At 36.5% G+C, this 19,329-nt stretch overlaps 1 protein-coding gene across 9 annotated transcripts in view; it reads left to right on the top strand.

Moving 5' to 3' along the window:
- ADGRV1 (adhesion G protein-coupled receptor V1) overlaps positions 1-19,329 on the top strand; it is a 590,892-nt gene that overhangs the window by 255,556 nt on the left and 316,007 nt on the right. For 8 of the 9 annotated variants that reach the window (XM_053907199.1, XM_053907200.1, XM_053907201.1 and 5 more), the window contains 4 exons: positions 3,371-3,555; positions 8,751-9,000; positions 9,519-9,658; positions 11,415-11,575. In XM_053907199.1, the coding sequence (XP_053763174.1) occupies positions 3,371-3,555; positions 8,751-9,000; positions 9,519-9,658; positions 11,415-11,575 (736 nt within the window). Of the gene's footprint in view, positions 1-3,370; positions 3,556-8,750; positions 9,001-9,518; positions 9,659-11,414; positions 11,576-19,329 lie in introns of those variants that run through there. The other variant, XM_019462798.2, reaches the window with a different exon arrangement.

Genomic DNA, 19,329 nt, shown 5'->3' with positions numbered 1-19,329 from the left:
CGGTTGAGCATCCGACTCTTGATTTCTGCTCAGGTTGTGATCTCACGGTTCCTAGGATCGAACCCCGCATCAGGCTCTGTGCTGACAGCAGGGAGTCTGCTTGGGATTCTCTCTCTCTTCTCTCTCTGCCCATACCCCACTCGTAGACACTATCTTTCTCTCAAAATAAATAAATAAACTTAAAAAAAAAAAAAGAATTCACGGTGGGGAATATTGTTACTTAAACTCTCTAATAATGAAACGGCCTAGGACAATAACACGTTGATTTTGACCAAGAAGAGGGAAAGAATGCACAGTAGCTCCATTTCAGAAAAGAGAACCTTATTTCATGTGATTTAGAGAAGATAAGGACATTCTATTTCCTCAATAAGGTATGTAAGAGAACTGTATATTATTGGTGTAGAATCAACATTTCTTTAACTAGCATTGTCAAGTAGTACATATTGTTTGCTTTTCATTGGATCTGTCATGAGTAGTAAAACTGAATTATGAAAGAAACTCATGAAAAAATATAATTAACTTTTTTTGTAATTACTTGTTTTTGAGTAATCATTAGCAAACATTGTTTTCAAAATGTATTGTTATTAAAATTTTTTTAATGTATGGCATATTGTCTTCTCAAATTGAATTTTTATATGTATGTCATTATTTAATTCTGGTGATTTGAGTGGCTGACTTATTCAATAATTTTATATATTTTATAATATGTTTTATATAATATTATACTTAATACTATATAAATAAAACTGAAAAATTCTCCTGAATTCCCCTGAACAACTTGAGTAAATAGAAATTTATACCTTGTCCCACGATAGGAAGACTCAGCATCATAAAGACAACAATTTCCTGTAAATAAACCTATAAAAGCAATATAGTCCCTATCAAAATATCAGTAAGTTATTTTGTATTTTTTAAACTGGACAAAGTGATGTCATTGTTGACCTGGAGGATATACATGTGAGAATGGGCAGAAATTTTGTGAATAAGAAGAAAAATGATAGGGACCTCACCACACCACAAATATGAAAACTATATTATGAACTTAAATTAAACAATTAAGCAATTAAATTAATGAACTTAAATTAAACAATATTATGAACTTAAACAAGTAAGCAGTTAAAACACAGTGACACTGGTGTAGACAGAGACACTGAGAGGATGAAAGAGAACAGAAAGTAAAGAAATAAATGCAAGCACATATGAAAACTCCACACATCATAAAAGTGACATTTCAGATTAATGGCTTAAAAATTTTTATTCTGTAAATGTTATTGATGTAGCTGTTTTTAACCATTTGTAAGATAAATAGAGCTGGATCTCTATCCTAAACACTATTCCAAAATAAATCTCAGACAGATCAGAGATTGTAAAACTGATACCATGAAAGTATTCATAGAAAACATGGATGAATCGTTTTTAATATGTAAGTTTGAAGTGAAACAAAATTTCTTTCTGCATACACCCCAAGGAAAGTGAAAAGACAGCTAATGTTAAAGGTCAGTGCTGACAACAGCAGCCATACAAAGCAGGAATTATATAAATGGCCACTTTGTTTTACTTATTGAGTGCTTTACCAGAAGAAACTTTCTATTTCCCTTGAATATGAATGGAAGGTTGGGTGGCTCCAGCATTCTTGGATGACAACCTTTAATTCTTAAAACTGCACATGTTGCTCTGTTGGCTTCTGGCATTTCATTTATAAAAAAGTCTGATGTCAAACTGAATTTTTGTTTCTCTTTTGGTAATTTTTCTTTCCTATCTGGTTTCTGGTAGGATTTTTTTTTTAACACTTGAAATAATATTTAACAATCACCCAGTGCATCTGTTGGTGTTTCTTTTTTTGAGTATAACAAGCTTTGCATTTTTAGACATGACTGTTTCTTTAGCTTATCAAGGAACTGTGGGGGGTTTTTATTTTTTTTACTTTTATTTTTTGCTTCTGCCAGCTCTTTTATATGCTTGTTGGATCTCATGGATTTGTTTTATTTATCTGTTACATTTTCTCGGAGTTCTGGAAGCATATCCTGAGCTGATTTTCCATTGTATTCAGTTTGATTGTTTCAATAGTCAGTGAGCTGTTTGTTTTTCTTCATTGTAATTTTTATTTGTTAAATTTTTACTTTGTTTTGTTGCCAGATAAATAAATTTACTTTGTATCTTTTATCATCTTTTCTTTGTGGATTTTTCTCCATTCTTGCTTACTATCTTTGAGATGGATATTCTTATAAACTTAGATCTTGAGTTCAGCTATCAGTTTGGCTCTGTGTAAATTACAAAACTTTAAAACTCCACTGGTAGTAGCAGCAGACAGATCATCTCAGTGTTGTCAAAAATTCATTAATAAAGGTATGTGCAAGTTACAAAGAGAGTGATCATGTTTATTGACAGGTGGGGCACAGTGTATAAATCACAGAGAAAGTGATGACTAATCTGGATTTTGAAGAATTTATAGAGACTTCTCAGGTATATAAGAATAGTGGAATAACAAATCAATGGCTTTATACCCATGCTTAATCTAACAATAAAGATGTGGTCCCTGTCATTCTGGCAAAGAAAACCAAAATAAATCATGAAAGCTATTTTCCTCTTACTCTCCTTGTCCCTCAAACAACAAATAACCTGGTTTTTTAAGGTAGGAAGCCTCATACTTCCAGATAAAGGCAAGAGTGCCAGGAGCTGCTGACTACTCTTGATTAGAAAAGGATATTTTTATTTGATGTTTGAGAAATTTAGTGATAGGCAGTGATGTCTGTTCATTGAAAGCCAGGTAATCAAGAATAATCTTGCTTTTTTATTGGCAAATATTCTTGTACTTATTTTTATTTCCTGGGTAGATCCAAAAGTGAGATTAATTTTAATATTCGTGATGTTCATTATTATAGTTAAGAATAAGTGATCCATGCAACCATCTAGCTATTAAATAAAAAAATATGTTTTGCTGATCATGCCTTTTCTTAAGAAATGATTATGCTTTTTAAAGTGCAAGTAAATTTGAAATATTTTTATACCAGTTTTTATTAAATTCTTCATAGATTCTTCCTTATTTTGCTACTTTTTAAAAAAAAAATTTAATGTTTATTTTTGAGAGAGAGAGGAGGGGAGGGGAGAAGGGGCAGAGAGAGAAGGAGACACAGTATCCAAAGCAGGCTCCAGATTCTCAGCTGTCAGCACAGAGCCTGATGTGGGGCTCGCACTCATGAACCTCCAGGTGGTGACCTGAGCCGTAAGTTGGACCCTTAATCAACTGAGCCACCCAGGCACCTCTGCTAGTTTAAAGACGTGTTAAAGAACATGTACTGTACCATACATATCATTTAAGCAGGTTATTTTTGAAGATATTTTTTTCATACTGGAATTTTTTTTTTTCTAGATAACTGTTGAAGGAAAAAGCCAGGCATTCAGTGTTGAAAATCGAAATCTTTTTTATGAAATACTCTGTGCTCTTATTAACCCAAAGCGCAAAGATACTAGGGGATTCAGTCACTTCATTGAAGTGACTGAGAATTTTGCCTTTTCTCTGCTGACTGATGTTACCTGTGGCTCTCCTGGTGAAAAGTAAGTATTTTTACATCATACTTGATATGTATTCCTTCATAGTTTACAAAGTAATATGCAATGCAAATTCACATTTAAATGTTGTAACTAAGGATTACACAGTCAATGCATTGTATCCAATGGGCAAATGAAGTAATTATTTGAAGAAAACATAGTAACTACATCAAGAAAAATGAATGTATCCTGTAAGCAGTATGTTCCTCTTTTTTGAAGGGTCTTTTAAGAATTAAAAAAATGGTTTATTGCTTACTCTTATGATATAATAGAAGATATATTCTGAACAGAGAAAAAAAAAGGAAGGTGATTCCAACTTTTAGACATGTTTTGATGTACTGTTGCAGTGAAGTTATGGTCCAGTTTTATGTATTTGGAGGCAGCTCTCCCAGTGTTATTCAACTTTGGAGTAGTTGTTTCATGGCAGAAAGCAAGCAAGAGGAAAAGGAAAAAATAAAATGTGGCTCATGTTCATTATCAACTATATAATTAATTTTGTAACTATATGTTAGTGTTCTTCAGAAGTCATGGTATTTTAAATTACATTCAGAAAGTAAATTGGATAACTAGTAAAGTGATCTAAAAATGTTTTATTTCTATTTGATTTAATATAAAAATGGCTGACAATAGAAGCTGGTTAAAAATGGAGATTTCCTTCCAATTCTCACAGAGTAATACAGGCTATTTAAAAAGTAGTGACTGAAATCATTATTGTACTATTTGCTAACTAACTTGGATGTGAAAGAAAGAAAGAAAGAAAGAAAGAAAGAAAGAAAGAAAGAAAGAAAGATTATTGCCCTTACCTTTAATAGAAGAGAGCAGTTGTGGGAATAAGTGCAATTGGAAAATTAAGGTGGAAATAAAATAAATAAATAGAAATAAAAAAGAAGCAGTGACTATTATTTAATGAAACATCTCTGATTAAAAGTGTTTATGTATTTCTTCTTAATGCCTTCATCAGCATTTAAGTCACATTGAAATTCAGGAATATTTTGGAGGCCATATTTTAAAAATCTGGTATAATAATTTCAGACATCTACTTAGTGCCCTTTATAAACTTTGACAGATTAATTAATATATGGGTTGAATATGTAAAAATTTTAGCTTTAGCTCTTAGATCCCAAGACACGTGAAGTTCAAAGAAATAGTCAATCCAGATATAAAAGGTTACAAGGGAGATCAAGGAATAAAATGAGAAGACTGGTATTAACTGTACCTCTGCTCCAGTCCTCAACTTTGTACTAGATTGAACAGTATGAAGTTGCCTTTTTTGTAGGTAAAAGAAAGTATAATATATTCAACTTTTCATATGGTTCAACCTAATCCTTACTAAAAATTATATTTTCTTCTTATAAAAGATCATTGTAAACAGCTGGTCAAAGATAGGGCTAGAACTTTCATTATTCCCATTTACAGGTATAGAAGTGGAGAGACCTTAACTCAGCTTGTCAAGGGTCACACGATTAGTCGTGGTGAGATGCCAGTTCAGGCCTGCGTAATTCCCCATCCCCTGATGAGCACTATGCCTTGTGGTCAGAAGAGACTGTAACCACTTGTTTTGTAACAAGCCACCCCTGTGGCTATAAAGTGCCCACGACTTTCATCCCAGGTTAGTGCTGGGGTCTGATTTGAGGTTAAGGTACAAAACCAGCATCCTTTTATGCTGTACTCTTAACTCTAATGAGTGAGTCCTAAGGATTGAGGTTTTCTTAATGGAGTTCATCAGCAAAGCTCTGCATACCTTTTTAGGAGGCCCCTTCTCCAGTCTTCACCACTGGTCCTAAATGTCTGTCTGAGACCAGTGATTAGTTCAGCTACTCACTACCTTTTATACATGTCCCTAATGTCTTCAGAACCCTCTGAAATGGATCATTTCTTTACTTCATGTAAGTTTGCAGTGAGGCCAGTGTGTGTGTGTGTGTGTGTGTGTGTGTGTGTGGTTAAAAAACATCCTTTATTGTTTTTCTCTCTTGAACTGTGTTCAGCTCTGTTGTTCAATGAAATCAAAAGTTTATAACTTTATAATTCCCCATAGTGCCAATCTTTTCCTTTTGTTTTTCCATATTTTTGCAAGATCATTGTGATATTGAGGTTGTCTTAGATGTGAACCACCCACCCTGCTTTGAATGTTTGCTCCCATATTTGTGACCTCAAAGGCATAGTGAGAACTCAAAAAGTATAGGATACACAAAAGGAGTTACCTTTCTGCCTTGTTGCCTAATGTATTCCCAGGCCTGGAATGGTCTCTGGTATGTGGTAGATCCTCAGTGGTTATGGTATAATGAGTGACTAGAATAAAGAAATGAATCAATATGTTTTTTGCCATGTGTTTCCTCTCCATAGACTTACCTTTCCTTCTGAGTTGTCCAGAAGGAAACAGCATGTGCATTGGCAGTCAGCCAGGAATAGTGTGGTATGTTTCGGGAGATCATCAACCTTTAAAGACCCAATATAGGGGCACCTGGGTGGCTCAGTCGGTTAAGTGTCCGACTTTGGCTCAGGTCATGATCTCACGGTCCGTGAGTTCAAGCCCCGCATCAGGCTCTGTGCTGACAGCTCAGAGCCTGGAGCCTGCTTCAGATTCTGTGTCTCCCTCTCTCTCTGCCCCTCCCCCGTTCATGCTCTGTCTCTTTCTGTCTCAAAAATAAACATTAAAAAAAAAAAAAGACCCAATATAGAATAAGATAGGTAGGATTCATGTGTGTTTGAAAGAATCAGACTCAGGATTTTAGAACCGTCATGTCGAGGACAGTGTCAAAGGCTGAAGAAGATGATAAATCAAGAAATAGGAAGACTACATAGGGGATGAATGTTCAGGTAAGATGAGGCCTGAAATTGAAGCAGGGACATGGGGAAGATGGTACTTCGAAAACAATTTAGTGGTAAAATTACCATATAGGTGACAAATTAAACTTCAAAAATAAGAGAGTAATCAACACCAGATTTTTTACTTGGAAAACTCTAAAGTTGTTGACCATTCCAATATGTGTTATTTATACATTGTCTTAAGCAGTATTCATTGGCAGCTACTGAGGGTGAAGGATTTGGGAATTGAGCAGGGATGCTGAGGAGAATGATGGCATCTAGAACAATTGGAAGCCAAGTTAAAACAATGTCAGTGTATTGAGGGCCCAGCTGCAGTTGGTCAGTGGATTTGTAGTGGTACCATTCTACATGTTAATGTGGGGTTCTCCCCCTTTCACATCAGCTGGGGTGTCAAACAGACTGTGGGATTGATTAAAGTGAGTGTGGTAGAAGGGTGTAGATATAGGAGGTTAAAGTATCAGGGGGAGTATAGTTATTTGCCAGACAGATGGGCCAGGAATTTGGCACTGTAGTGTCAAAGCTGGGTAGAGCCAGTGCATGCTAGATAGGTCTCAGTATCCCAAGGTAATGGCATCCAGGATGACACTGATGGACTAAATCTCATTAGATTCCAGGGAGAATGGGCAAAAGGTATGCAGCCATGTGGCCGCTGGTCTCAGCGGCATTGTACCTGGGCAGGGGCTGCAGCTTTTAGCTTCGAGTCACCAGTGAAGATGTGAGAGGCTGAATGAGGATATTAAGAGATGAGGTTTTGGTGAGCTGTTGTGAAGGTGTGGGTGGTTTACACAGCTTGAGATGATTAAGGAGTCCTGTACAACAGGGGTCTAGAGCTTACGTGAATGACTGGATTAAAGATAGATATTTGAAGGCACTGATTCAAATGTGGTAGTTAAAATTATGGAAGATTTTTAAAAAAAAATTTTTTTAACGTTTATTTATTTTTGAGACAGAGAGAGACAGAGCATGAACGGGGGAGGGTCAGAGAGAGAGGGAGACACAGAATCTGAAACAGGTTCCAGGCTCTGAGCTGTCAGCACAGAGCCCGACGCGGGGCTGGAACTCACGGACCATGAGATCATGACCTGAGCCGAAGTCGGACGCTCAACCGACTGAGCCACCCAGGCGCCCCTGGAAGATTTTTTTAAGAGAGAGAATATAACTAGAGAAAAAGCCCTCCCCTCCTTTCCTTTTCTTCCTTAAATCTTCTATTTAAAATTCTCAGCTCCATCTCCCAGGTTAGGGATTTTGACAAGGCATCATTATCTCCATTATTTAATTATACATACTCTCTGCTTGTTGTGGTCCATATAAGTTTTAACATTTAATGCATAATTTTTACCCTAAAATCATAATATTCTCCAAATTTTTTTAGGCAGGTTTCAGATCTGATTCATCTTTGTATCTCTTCTTTGTAACTATGATGGGTCCAAGACAGGATTTATTACATTCTTTGGGGGTTAAAAAAGATTCGAGGGGCCGGCCCCTGGGTGGCTCAGTCAGCTAAACATCTGACACTTGGATTTCAGCTCAGGTCATAATCTCATGGTATCGAGCCCTGCATCAGGCTCTGTGCTGTCAGCGTGGAGAGAGAGCTTGGGATTCTCTCTCTTCCTTTCTCTCTGCTCTTCCCCTGCTCATGCTCTCTCACAATAAATAAATTAAGTTAAAAAAAAAAAAAAAAGATTTGTAGGACCCCTAACCTCCTCTCCAGGCAAGGATTCTCATTTAGTAAGTCTGGGATGTGATTTAGAAATCTGTATTTTCAAACAAGCTTCCAAGTGATTTCAACACACACTGAGGTTTGGAAGCACTTTCACTAAGCCCATCTTATGCCTAGGGTGTTTAAAACAGAGTTGTTGAATGGATAAAGATCCCAGCTCTAGGCAGTTTCTCTTACCAGTCACATGGTTGGATTTGAAATGCTCTGATGGAGCAGAAAGAGATGAGGTAAACCCTTGATGAAAACGTGGCTCTGGGTGTATAAGGTTTACAGTATTCTTAAATAAAGCAGAGGTTTCAGTATAATGGTGCACCCTTTCCTCAACCCATTCCACCAATGCTGATGTGACTAACACAGAAAAGACACAGATTGTATCTGATATCCGTGAAATAGCTCTCAGCTTTCTAAAACCCGTGTTTTGGATTACAAGGGGAATCAGGAAAAGGATGCCGAAAGTTCTGTGGAAAACAATCCTTCCTGACAGTTAACCATAAAAGAACTGAAAGCACATTGTCTTTACTGCTTCTGGGTTGGTAATGTCATGGTTGTGCATAAAGAACAGAGCCCCTGTGTAATACATTTTAACAGATAGAAGTGCATATGAGTACGTAAATGCGTGCCATTTTTTTCACAGCCTTTTGCTTCTCTGTTACAGAAGCAAGACCATCCTTAACAGTTGCCCCTATTTGTCCATACTGGCTCTTCACTGGTATCCTCAACAAATCAATGGGCACAAGTTTGAAGGAAAAGAAGGTGATTATATTCGAGTTCCAGAGAGGTTATTGGAGGTTCCAGATGCAGAAATAATGGCTGGAAAAAGGACTTGTGAATTAGTCCAGTTTACAGAGTATAGCAGCCAACAGTGGTTTATAACTGGAAACAGTCTTCATGCCCTGAAAAATAAGGTAATCTATGACTTAAAGAATTCTGTGGTTAGAATCTGATTTTTCCTTAGTAGACACACTCCTCAGAATGCATTTGCTCGATCAGATTTGTGGTCAGGACTGCACATGGTGAGCTAATTATGAAACATGTCCCATCTTCATGAACTTATTTGTAGAATGTGCAGTCTCAAATATAGTTGGAAATAGCTCCTTCATGTTTTCTTGAGGAAAATATATATAGTGGGGAAAGTGAAAAATGTAGCCTTCACTAATATTATATCATATTCTGTTCCCCACTCATGATGAAGCCAGACAGTTAAAGTGAGCATTGTCTGTAGAAGATGGCTCGGTAACTCAAGTGGAGGTAAAATGTTTGCAATGAAAAACCAGTCAGATTCCCTGCATTCCTAAGTAAGCTAATTATTTCAGTAGTGGCAGTAAGCAAGTGATTTAAGTGACTAGGAAAATGAATCAAAGTTCAGAATTGATTTTTCCTTTGATTTTAAAACACCATTTTTCTGTCTTTTTTGTCATTACAGGTACTATCTTTGAGTGTGAAAGGTCAGAGTTCACAACTCTTGACTGACAACAATGAAGTTCTCTATAGGATTTATGCTGCTGAGCCCAGGATTATTCCCCACACTTCTCTGTGTCTCCTTTGGAATCAGGCTGCTGCAAGGTACTTAATAATTCTTTAAAATAAAAATTCAGTCCTTCCCCATTCTACCACCGTTGAGCCCAATTTTTGTACTGAACATACAGGGTAGCCTCAGGTGAGACTTTAGAGTGGAGAAAAATCCCTGCAATAAAATGACAAAGCAGCATTGGAAATTGGCATTATGCAGGTAGCAAGTGGAGCCCAACAATTTAAAGATGTGTTTAACACATTACTTCTTTATTATAACTGCTCTCATTGGACCTAGTGTGAGTTCTACTCAATTCACATAACCTTCCTTTGTTTATTGGTTAATTTGTTGGGCAGGAAAGGAGATTCTTTTTGCCTCTTCCATCTGGCTTATAGTTCTGAATCTGATGCTCTGTGTTTAGAGGAATTAGCAGGAATTTATAATTCTAGTCCACATGTGGCTTAGAGTACATTTTAGAATTAAACCATGCACAGGAATGAGAAGAAGAGAATGATTCTTCTGTAGAATCTCCTTGGCCTAGGGCCTCCAGTTTCTGAGCAGTTCTAATGCCTGAAGCTCCATCAGTGCTGTAGGGTCAGGCATGGCTGGCCCAGAGGGCTTAGTCACTAGGCTCTATTTATTTCTGACTTTCACCTGCACAGACTAAAATTCTAAATACATTTAACAGCTGTGTTGGGTAGCTGTCCTCCAAACAGCAAAATTCTGGTTAGTCTTTTTCTTTGTGTAAAAATCTTTTCAGTTGAAATTTCGAATGCCTGGTGAGAGATCTTAAACTTAATACATAGATACTGTGCCATCCTTGATACATAACTAATAATGAATGCTTCAAACTTGAATCTGCTGTTGGGGCTAAGAAGTTTTATGTCCTTAGAAAAGTAAAGGATTCAAGAGGCACTATCAAAGGGAGGAGGCTCAACCTAGAGTCACTGAGGAATGATCACAAGGCTTGGCATCTAACCCTGTATTTGCTGTAATCATTACAAAGTTTTTGTGTTAAAAGCCAGATATTATAGAAGGAAACTTTTGAAAGAATGCTGGAGAACATTTATGAAATATAACTGGCTTCAAAATTTAAACAAAAATGAAGAAAGAAACATAGAAAATCTTTTAAGTAATTTATGTGGTTCAAAGGAATTGGGGCGCCTGGGTACCTCCTTAGGTTAAGCAACTGACTCTTGGTTTTGGCTCATGTCATGATCTCACGGTTCTTGAGTTCGAGCCCCACATTGGGCTCCAAGCTAGCAGTGAGGAGTCTTCTTGGGATTCTCTTTGTCCCTCTCTCTGCCCCTCCCCTGCTTTAGCGTGCATGCATGCTTTCTCTCTCTCTCTCTCTCTCTCTCTCTCTCTCTCTCTCTCTCAAAAATAAATAAATAAACAAAAAAAAATTACAAGGAATTGTTTGAAGAAGGGTGAAGACTACACATGTAGTGGCTCTGTCCATCTTTTGGTATTTTTGAATGCTAGGGAAGAGTGCATCTGCACTGGGGTGTGTTTGCTTTAGATTAAGTGCTGGCACTGCTCTCTTGAGAGGACTGGCTGCTTTGGTATCAGGAATGCTTCTGCAGGTTTGGTTAGTATTTAGGCTGCTTCTTGGGGTATCTTGTGGGATCTGTTGTGTCATGTCTTAGACAAGATATTCCCTCCAGTGTTTTTTTTCTTGAAAATTGGTATGCTAAATGATTGAGTAAAGAACACTTAAGTTCAGTAAGTTAATTTTACTTTAAAAGCCATCTCAATACCCTAAGTGTTGATAAAAGAGCAGTAGTGACCGTTGTGTTTTTTCCCTAGCTGGTTGTCTGACAGTCAGTTTTGCAAAGTGGTTGAGGACACTTCAGACTACGTGGAATGTGCCTGTTCATACATGTCCATGCATGCGGTCTACGCCGAGACTGACAACTTATCTTCATACAATGAAGCTTTTTTCTCTTCTGGATTTATATGTATCTCAGGTCAGTTATGGTATTTTAGAGTCAATAATTTTGAATATTTATAAGAATGAAAGTCTGTTTTCCCATGTTTGCAAGATGCAAATATACTGTAATTCATTAGTACTAGGGGGAAATGAATTTTACCATTGTCTTATTCATTAATTCATACAGTGGGTATTTATGGAAGGCCAACTTGGTACTGACATAATGAATAACAAAGGTATAATACAAGATACAATATAATAATGTAATAAGATATTATAAAGAACAAGACAGTTCCAACTCATAAGGAATATACAAGACAGTGTGAGATAGAAGCTAGATAGTAGGGAAGAATAGGGGCACCTGGGTAGCTCAGTTGCTTAAGCATCTGACTTCGGCTCAGGTCATTATCTCATGGTTCATGAATTCGAGCCCTACATCGGGCTCTGCACTGACAGCTCAGAGCATGGAGCCTGTTTCTAATTCTGTGTCTCCTTCTCTCTTTGGCCCTCCCCCACTCACACTCTGTCTCTCTCTCTGTCTTTCTCAAAAATAAATAAACAGTAAAAAATTGTTTTTAAAAAGATAGTAGGGAAGGATATAGTTCTTAGTGTTATGATGTAGAGGGCTGGTTCTGCAGTAGAATGTCAGGATTATATGAGACATAATATACAGTGTTCGATGTGGTCTGACATAAATTATAAGCATTTTGTATTTTCATTAAAAAAACAAACATAGGGATGCCTGGGTGGCTTAGTTGGTTAAGTGTCCAATTCTCAATTTTGGCTCAGGTCATGATCTCACTGTTCGTGGGCTTGAGCACTGCATCGGGCTCTGCACTGACAGTGTGGAGCCTGCTTGGGATTCTCTCACTTCCTCTCTTCCTGCCCCTCCCCTGCTAATGCTCACACCCTCTTACTCAAAATAAATAAATAAACTTAAGAATAAAAAAACACGCATACAACCTATGAGCTGTGAATATACTCAATCACTCTGTAAAAAATAGTCTTTCATCTTTTACATGTAGAACCCTTTTCTGGCAGGAATAGGAACCTCACTGGTATTAATGTCTGTCAAACTATTTACCTGTACCTTAATTTTTAATAAGTATAGAACTTTTCTCATTTGCTGTATTGATTATATGGGCAGGAGTCTGAGAATTCCTTTAACTATATTTCTCTTCCCTACCCTTGCTTATTCCATGCCCTGAGTCATCTTTTACAGCCCCCTGCTGCTTCTGTAAACAGTGTGTTATACAGACAACTAGGTATAGGAGGCAGATTCCCTGGGTTCAAATCCTGGTTCTGCCAGTGGCCAGGTGTGGGATCTGGGACAAATTAGTTTCTCTATATACCGAGGTTTCTTTGCCCATAATATATGACTTTAAAGTGTACTAATATAATAGGGTGGTAAACATACTAACTCAGAAATTTCTGATCTCCTACTTTAATAATGTTTTGTCTGTAAATGTGATTATTACTACGTTTGTGTCTTTTTTACTTGGTATGGAAACAATAATCTTTATTACGAAACTTTTGTGGAGGTAGACACAAGTAATTAATTAATATTCTTTGTCCTGAGGATTTAAAAATCTTTCCATTATAATTTCATTTTATAAGAATATACATTTCCCTTAATTTATGTTAAGTTTAAGTCTAACATATTCAATAGCAAAAGTTACTTTCTTATTCTTAATAACATCTTTCATAAGGATAACATTTCTTGCTTGATAGATTCTTCTAGGTCCACATAGTTCCCAAATCAGATGGAGACATCCTACTTGATTTTATTGCTAGTATATTTACTGAAATTTCATAGACATAAAATAAAGCCAAAAGGTAAAATGCTGCAGTAAAATCTGGATGTAATTTTATATATTTCCTTAGGGACATAAACTCAAGTGCTGCTATGACCCCACAAAATCCCTTGCTTGCTCTAAGTATTGAACATCAAAACAGAGTTTTAAAAACTAAAGAGAGAATATTATCGTGATTCTGTAGAAGACTAGCAGGACAATAACATATTTCCTAGAAGAATTGTTAATAGATATTTTTTCCAATTCAGTCTAGAAAAGAGTACATAGATTTGCTCAGGTATTTGAGAACCAATACCTGAATATCAGTGTTTGATTTTATTACTTTTGACTTAGAGTCATATTTGAAATTATCGGGTCTTTCCCCCTCTGTCCACAACATATTTTTTTAATGTTCGTTTGTTTATGTATGTATGTATGTATGTATTTATTTTGAGAGAGAGTACACACACATGCACACACAAGCAAGGGAGGGGCAGAGAGAGAAGGGAGAGAGATAGAATCCCAAGCAGGCTCTACACTGTCAGCGCAGAGCCCCATGTGGGGTTTAAACTCATGAACTGTGAGCTCATGACCTGATCCAAAATCAAGATTTGGACGCCTGACCCGACAGAGTCACGCAGGCACCCCTGTCCACAGCATATTGTAATGTATACAGCGTGTTCTGTAGAGCAGGAGACATAAAGTCCTGTGTTTGTATCTGTTTCTACCTTTATGGGAGGAAGATTTCCATCTATCCTTCTGATGGCCCCCAGGAACTAGAGATGAGAATTTTGTGTATCTTACATGCACATTTTATAATTTATGTCAGACCCTATCAGAAATCCATCTAAATTTGGAAGCAGTCTGACCAGCTCTTTTCATGAAACATGCCAACATACAATTACATATGAAGTAATAAATCCTTTAAGCCAGGATGGATCACAGTGTTTCTGTTTTAGTTCTATATGTCTGGTTATTGCACTCCAGCAGAACACCTTAAATGATCAAAGTGTGTGAAATGGCCATACAGGCCAAAAAGTTTAGTAATCTTCAGCTTTGGAAGATGAAAGATGAGGGTTTATATATACCTGCAGCTTTAAAAATTGTAAACGAGTTTAACAGATTTCAAGAAATTGAACAAAGGTTATCTTTTGAAGCCAAAAAGATAGGACAAGTAAAACATAAACGTGCACTTAGGTGTAACAGTATGAAAGTCACTTGGAAAGGTGACTTAGAAGAAATGCAACTTAAAATAATGTTAGATAATGATGCCATAACACCATAATTTTCAGAGTGTACTTGTTAAGGAACCTAAAGCCTGGTTTGAAGTACATGGTACTATCTGGAGAATAATGTCAAAGAAGCCTCTCCTGCTTCTTGTAAGTCTGTTAATGTTGTAGTAGGATAGACTATTGGATTGGAATCATTCTGATTTTAACTTTAAATACAATTCCTGTGGCCTTGGGATCTTAACAAGACCTGTAACATTCCATAATCCATTTCAGTTTTAATATCAGTATGTGAACTAGGTCTTACGTGATGCCCTTGCTCTTAAGTCTCCTGTGTTTGGAGGGCTTTTAAGCTGAGATTAAAGATGAGTTACAGACTTCACGTTTATTTATTGTTCTTTTTTTGTTCTCTTACAGTGGAGAAATCATTTAGCACATTAGTCAAACTAAAGCTTTCCCTTTTACATGGGTAATGGTTTTATTTACTGTACAGATTACTAAGTATATACATGTCAGCACAATGTCAATTTTTCAGTTAAGGAACAAAATAATTGTCTATAAATTGCTAAATAATAAGACAGGATAAATAAATCAGTACAATCCAAAGTCCTTTGAAGCATGCTTTTTCTTTTGTCCAAGGTATATTAAACTGAAAGACTATTCTAGTTATGCCTTTTATGTTTTACAAGCTGAAATTCTGATAGTTTTTCCAGAAAAAAAATACCTTTACCATATGCCACCCATTCATTTCAAAATACTTTTCAAAGTTAGAGATTTAAAAAAAAAATTTTGTGTCACATTCTTCCAAAAATATCAAGTTTATATTCACTGTAATCACTGTCCTAAAATAGCCTTATGATTATGGGGGAAGGTATATCAAAACAGCTTCATTTTAACTATCAAATGGAGGAGTTACTAACATGAATAGAAAACAATAAGTAAGAATCTTTTTAAAGCCATTTGAAGAGAAAGTTGCAGATAGTGAGTCAGAAAGCTTAGTTTTAATTCTGATATGGCATAAAAATAGTGGATTTCTCTAGACATACAGGACATATTTAAGATGAACTTGGTGCAAGTTAGCAGAAGACAATTCGAATTTCTTAAATAAATAGAGTTCAGGGTGGATTAATTCAGGACCTCAGTGGTGTCATCAGAGGCCCACCCCCTTCTTGTTTTTCTGTATTGCTCTCCTCAAAGATTTTGTTTTCTGTCTTGCCCTACATGGTCTTGAGCTAGCCGCAACTCTCAGCATTGCACAAGTGTCTAGGCTTGCCAAAGGAAAAGCACTTACTTGATCTTGTTTTAAGAGCAATGAAAACTTCCCTGAAAACCACCCAGAATGTTTTCTTGCACATCTCTTTGCACAGAATTGTGATCTCTGACCTTTCATAAACCAGTCTGTGTCTGGGAGGAGGTACAGGTAGAAATGTAGAGATAAGGTGGGAGAGCAGCAAGTAACTACCTTTTTCAACACTGTGTCTTCGTTGCCCAACACAGCCCCTGATGTGTAGCAGTTTATAGTTAGTGGTTAAGTTAGTAAATAAATGAATATATGTTGTTGATGTGACATCCTCCAACAATTACGTGTTCTTGTGACTATGTAAGTCAACATCCTACTTTCAAGTCCCAAACCTTCTCTCATTTTAGCCATTTTTAATAAAAATTCTTCTGAAATACAGCATATTCTTTTTTTCCTTTCACTCAGGACAGGACATTTAAACACAGCACTCTCCAGTGTATCTTGCTGCAATGATCAAAATGCTTTGCACTGTCCAATATAGTAGCCACTGGTCACATGTGTTATTGAGCCTTCAGAATATGACTGGAACAAGTGACTGGAACAAGTGAAGAACTGAATTTTTCATTCTATTTAATTTTAACTAATTAAAATGTAGATAAACACATGTGGTTATTGAACCTCTCAGGTTTAACACTCTGATTTTCTGGAGGCTAGTCTCCTGACCCTCATCCCTCTGTAAGAAATCCTCTCCCCAAACACATAGAACTTGTGTTCTCTAAGGTGGTTCATATTGACTTTTGTTCAACAGAGAAAACTTTTCAGGCTTGACAATTTTGTTTTCCTGCCTTTAGCTTATTAGTAGCAGTAACCAAGAGGCACCATGCTCAGAGGAGAGAAATGTGGGAGTCATTAGAGATGAGCCACAAGAATTAAAAAAAGGAACAGTTACAGCTAGCATTAGGTGGGAAAATAGAAAAAAAATGAAGGTAACAACCTAGTAATTGATTTAATAATGTATAGTGAGCGTGTGGTTTTGTTGAGATTTATCCATAGAGGAGATAGAGACAGATACATAGGTAGATACAAAAGTTATGAACACTTAAAAGAAATTTCATGGCAAAAAAACATTGATATTTAGATCAGTAACTTGGAAAGTGTATCCTATTCTTTTTTTTTAGTTTTAATTTTAATTTTTTTAAATTTATATCCAAATTAGTTAACATATAGTGCAACAATGATTTCAGAAGTAGATTCCTTAGTGCCCCTCACCCATTTAGCCTCCCCCCGCACAACCCCTCCAGTAACCCTCAGTTTGTTCTCCATATTTAAGAGTCTCTTCTGTTTTGTCCCCCTCCCTATTTTCATATTATTTTTGTTTCCCTTCCCTTATGTTCATCTGTTTTGTCTCTTAGTCCTCATATGAGTGAAGTCATATGATTTTTGTCTTTCTCTGACTGGGTAATTTCACTTAGCATAATACCCTCCAGTTCCATCCATGCAGTTGCAAATGGCAAGATTTCATTCTTTTTTGATTGCCGAGTAATACTCCATTGTATGTATGTATGTATGTGTATATACATATATGTATGTATATATATATACCACATCTTCTTTATCCATTCATCTATCGATGGATATTTGGGCTCTTTCCATACTTTGGCTATTGTTGACAGTTCTGCTATAAACATGGGGGTGCATGTGTCCCTTCAAAACAGCACACCTGTATCCCTTGGATAAATGCCTAGTAGTGCAATTGCTGGGTCGTAGGGTAGTTCTATTTTTAGTTTTTTGAGGAACCTCCATACTGTTTTCCAGAGTGGCTGCACCAGCTTGCATTCCCAAGGTATACCCTATTCTTAAGGGATGTCAAATGATAGATATGTTTACTGGGTATGCATATTCATATACAAACATTATGTATGTTTATACACATTATAAACATTCCGATATTGTGTAGCTCAATAAAATCTTTGGTCCAGTTTGATGTTAGAAAAACAATCTAGTTAGTTCATTAGAGTTTTTATTCTCTAAATCAAATATTATCAGTGTTACTTTGTTAAGGGTAATTTATCTTTTCCTTCACTTTCTAATAATATAGAAAAGTCGTTTGTGTTAGGGAACTAATTAATAGCTCTTTTCCAATTGATTATATAACCTACATTGTGCTAGGAAAAAAAGTAAAGGAAAATTATCCAGTTAGCTGCTTGTTATTTCCGCATAATGGCCAAGGAGTCAATTTTTTAAAAAGCTGTTTAGCGCACCTTTAGGTAATAACTGGAATTGTTACACTTTATTATTTTTTTAAAAACATTCTATTTATAGTTATAACACTTTATACCCTGTGATTTACTTGTTGAATTTAAACCAAACATTGTTATAACTTAAAAAAAGAAACGACTGACTTGTAAATTTAAATCATGTATGCTAAATGCAGCTTTTTGATATCAGATAAGAAAATAAAAGTTAAGTACTTAGCATATAGTGCGTCAGGAACTTGAGAACTGAAGCATGCATTTCTTTAAATATAAGATATTCACCATCTTTCCCAAGGCCTGTCAAGGCTGGGGAGCAGGCTGCTTGAGGTTTTTTAGCACCATTCTTCTTCCCTAAATAAAAAATGCATCCAGACAACTATCATGCATTATAGTTCTAGGCTAATAAAATCTAGCCCATTTTTTTACCACTGGCTTTGAATCCTGGACTACCACCAGGTGTCATGCTAGCATGTTAATTGCAGCTCATATACTTAATTAAATATTCTTGAGCTGGTCAAGTTTAACGGTACTAAATTTATCTCATGAAAAGTGAATATAATGGAGAATTACCAAGTTAAGGGAAAAGGCTGTGAATAAGCTCTTCTTGTGATCTAGAAAAAAACCAGTTGACTCATGTTTATTTCTCCTTTATCCAACACTAATCCCCTTGCCTCACATTGTTGGCATCTACCACAATAAACGTACAGTAAAGCACATATTTGTGATCATGTGGCTTATATCGAAAAAAATTTGCAAGGCCTTGCTTTTAAATCAGTTTATTACACACACACACCAAACCTTGAGTTTAAACTAGCTTTGATCACCATAAGAAATTCCTGGTGAACGTTGGTGAGTTCAGAGCATTAGCTTCAGTAGTTTATAGACTAAGTAAAGATGCAAAGTCAGGCATGACACTGCAGTTTCTGGATACTCTGTGTCCCTGTGTGGGTGGATCTTGGAGGCAACCTGAGACCTGCACACCTGCCCCAGAACACCCTAGAGCAGCCTTCCGAAAAATGGATTATGTCAGATTTCTTGGCCAAATTTCTAGGCCAAAAGCTTTGTCTAATGCAAAGACTCACTTCCTATGTGGAACTTTGTCTAACTTATTAAAATCTAAACTTTACCAAAAGGAGTTAGGAGAGGCATTGCTGTAAGGAATACTACTAGTTAGTCATCAGCCCCCTGTGGGCACTTTGCAGAGGCCCAATCCACTTAGGCCAACATGTGGTATATTTTAAAAGTTTGCTCCAGGGGTGCCCGGGTGGCTCAGT

Source organism: Panthera pardus, unplaced genomic scaffold (genome assembly GCF_024362965.1).
Source record: "Panthera pardus isolate Hobbes unplaced genomic scaffold, ASM2436296v1 HiC_scaffold_2, whole genome shotgun sequence".
Taxonomy (NCBI): domain Eukaryota; kingdom Metazoa; phylum Chordata; class Mammalia; order Carnivora; family Felidae; genus Panthera; species Panthera pardus.
This window is presented reverse-complemented; position numbering and strand designations above follow the sequence as displayed.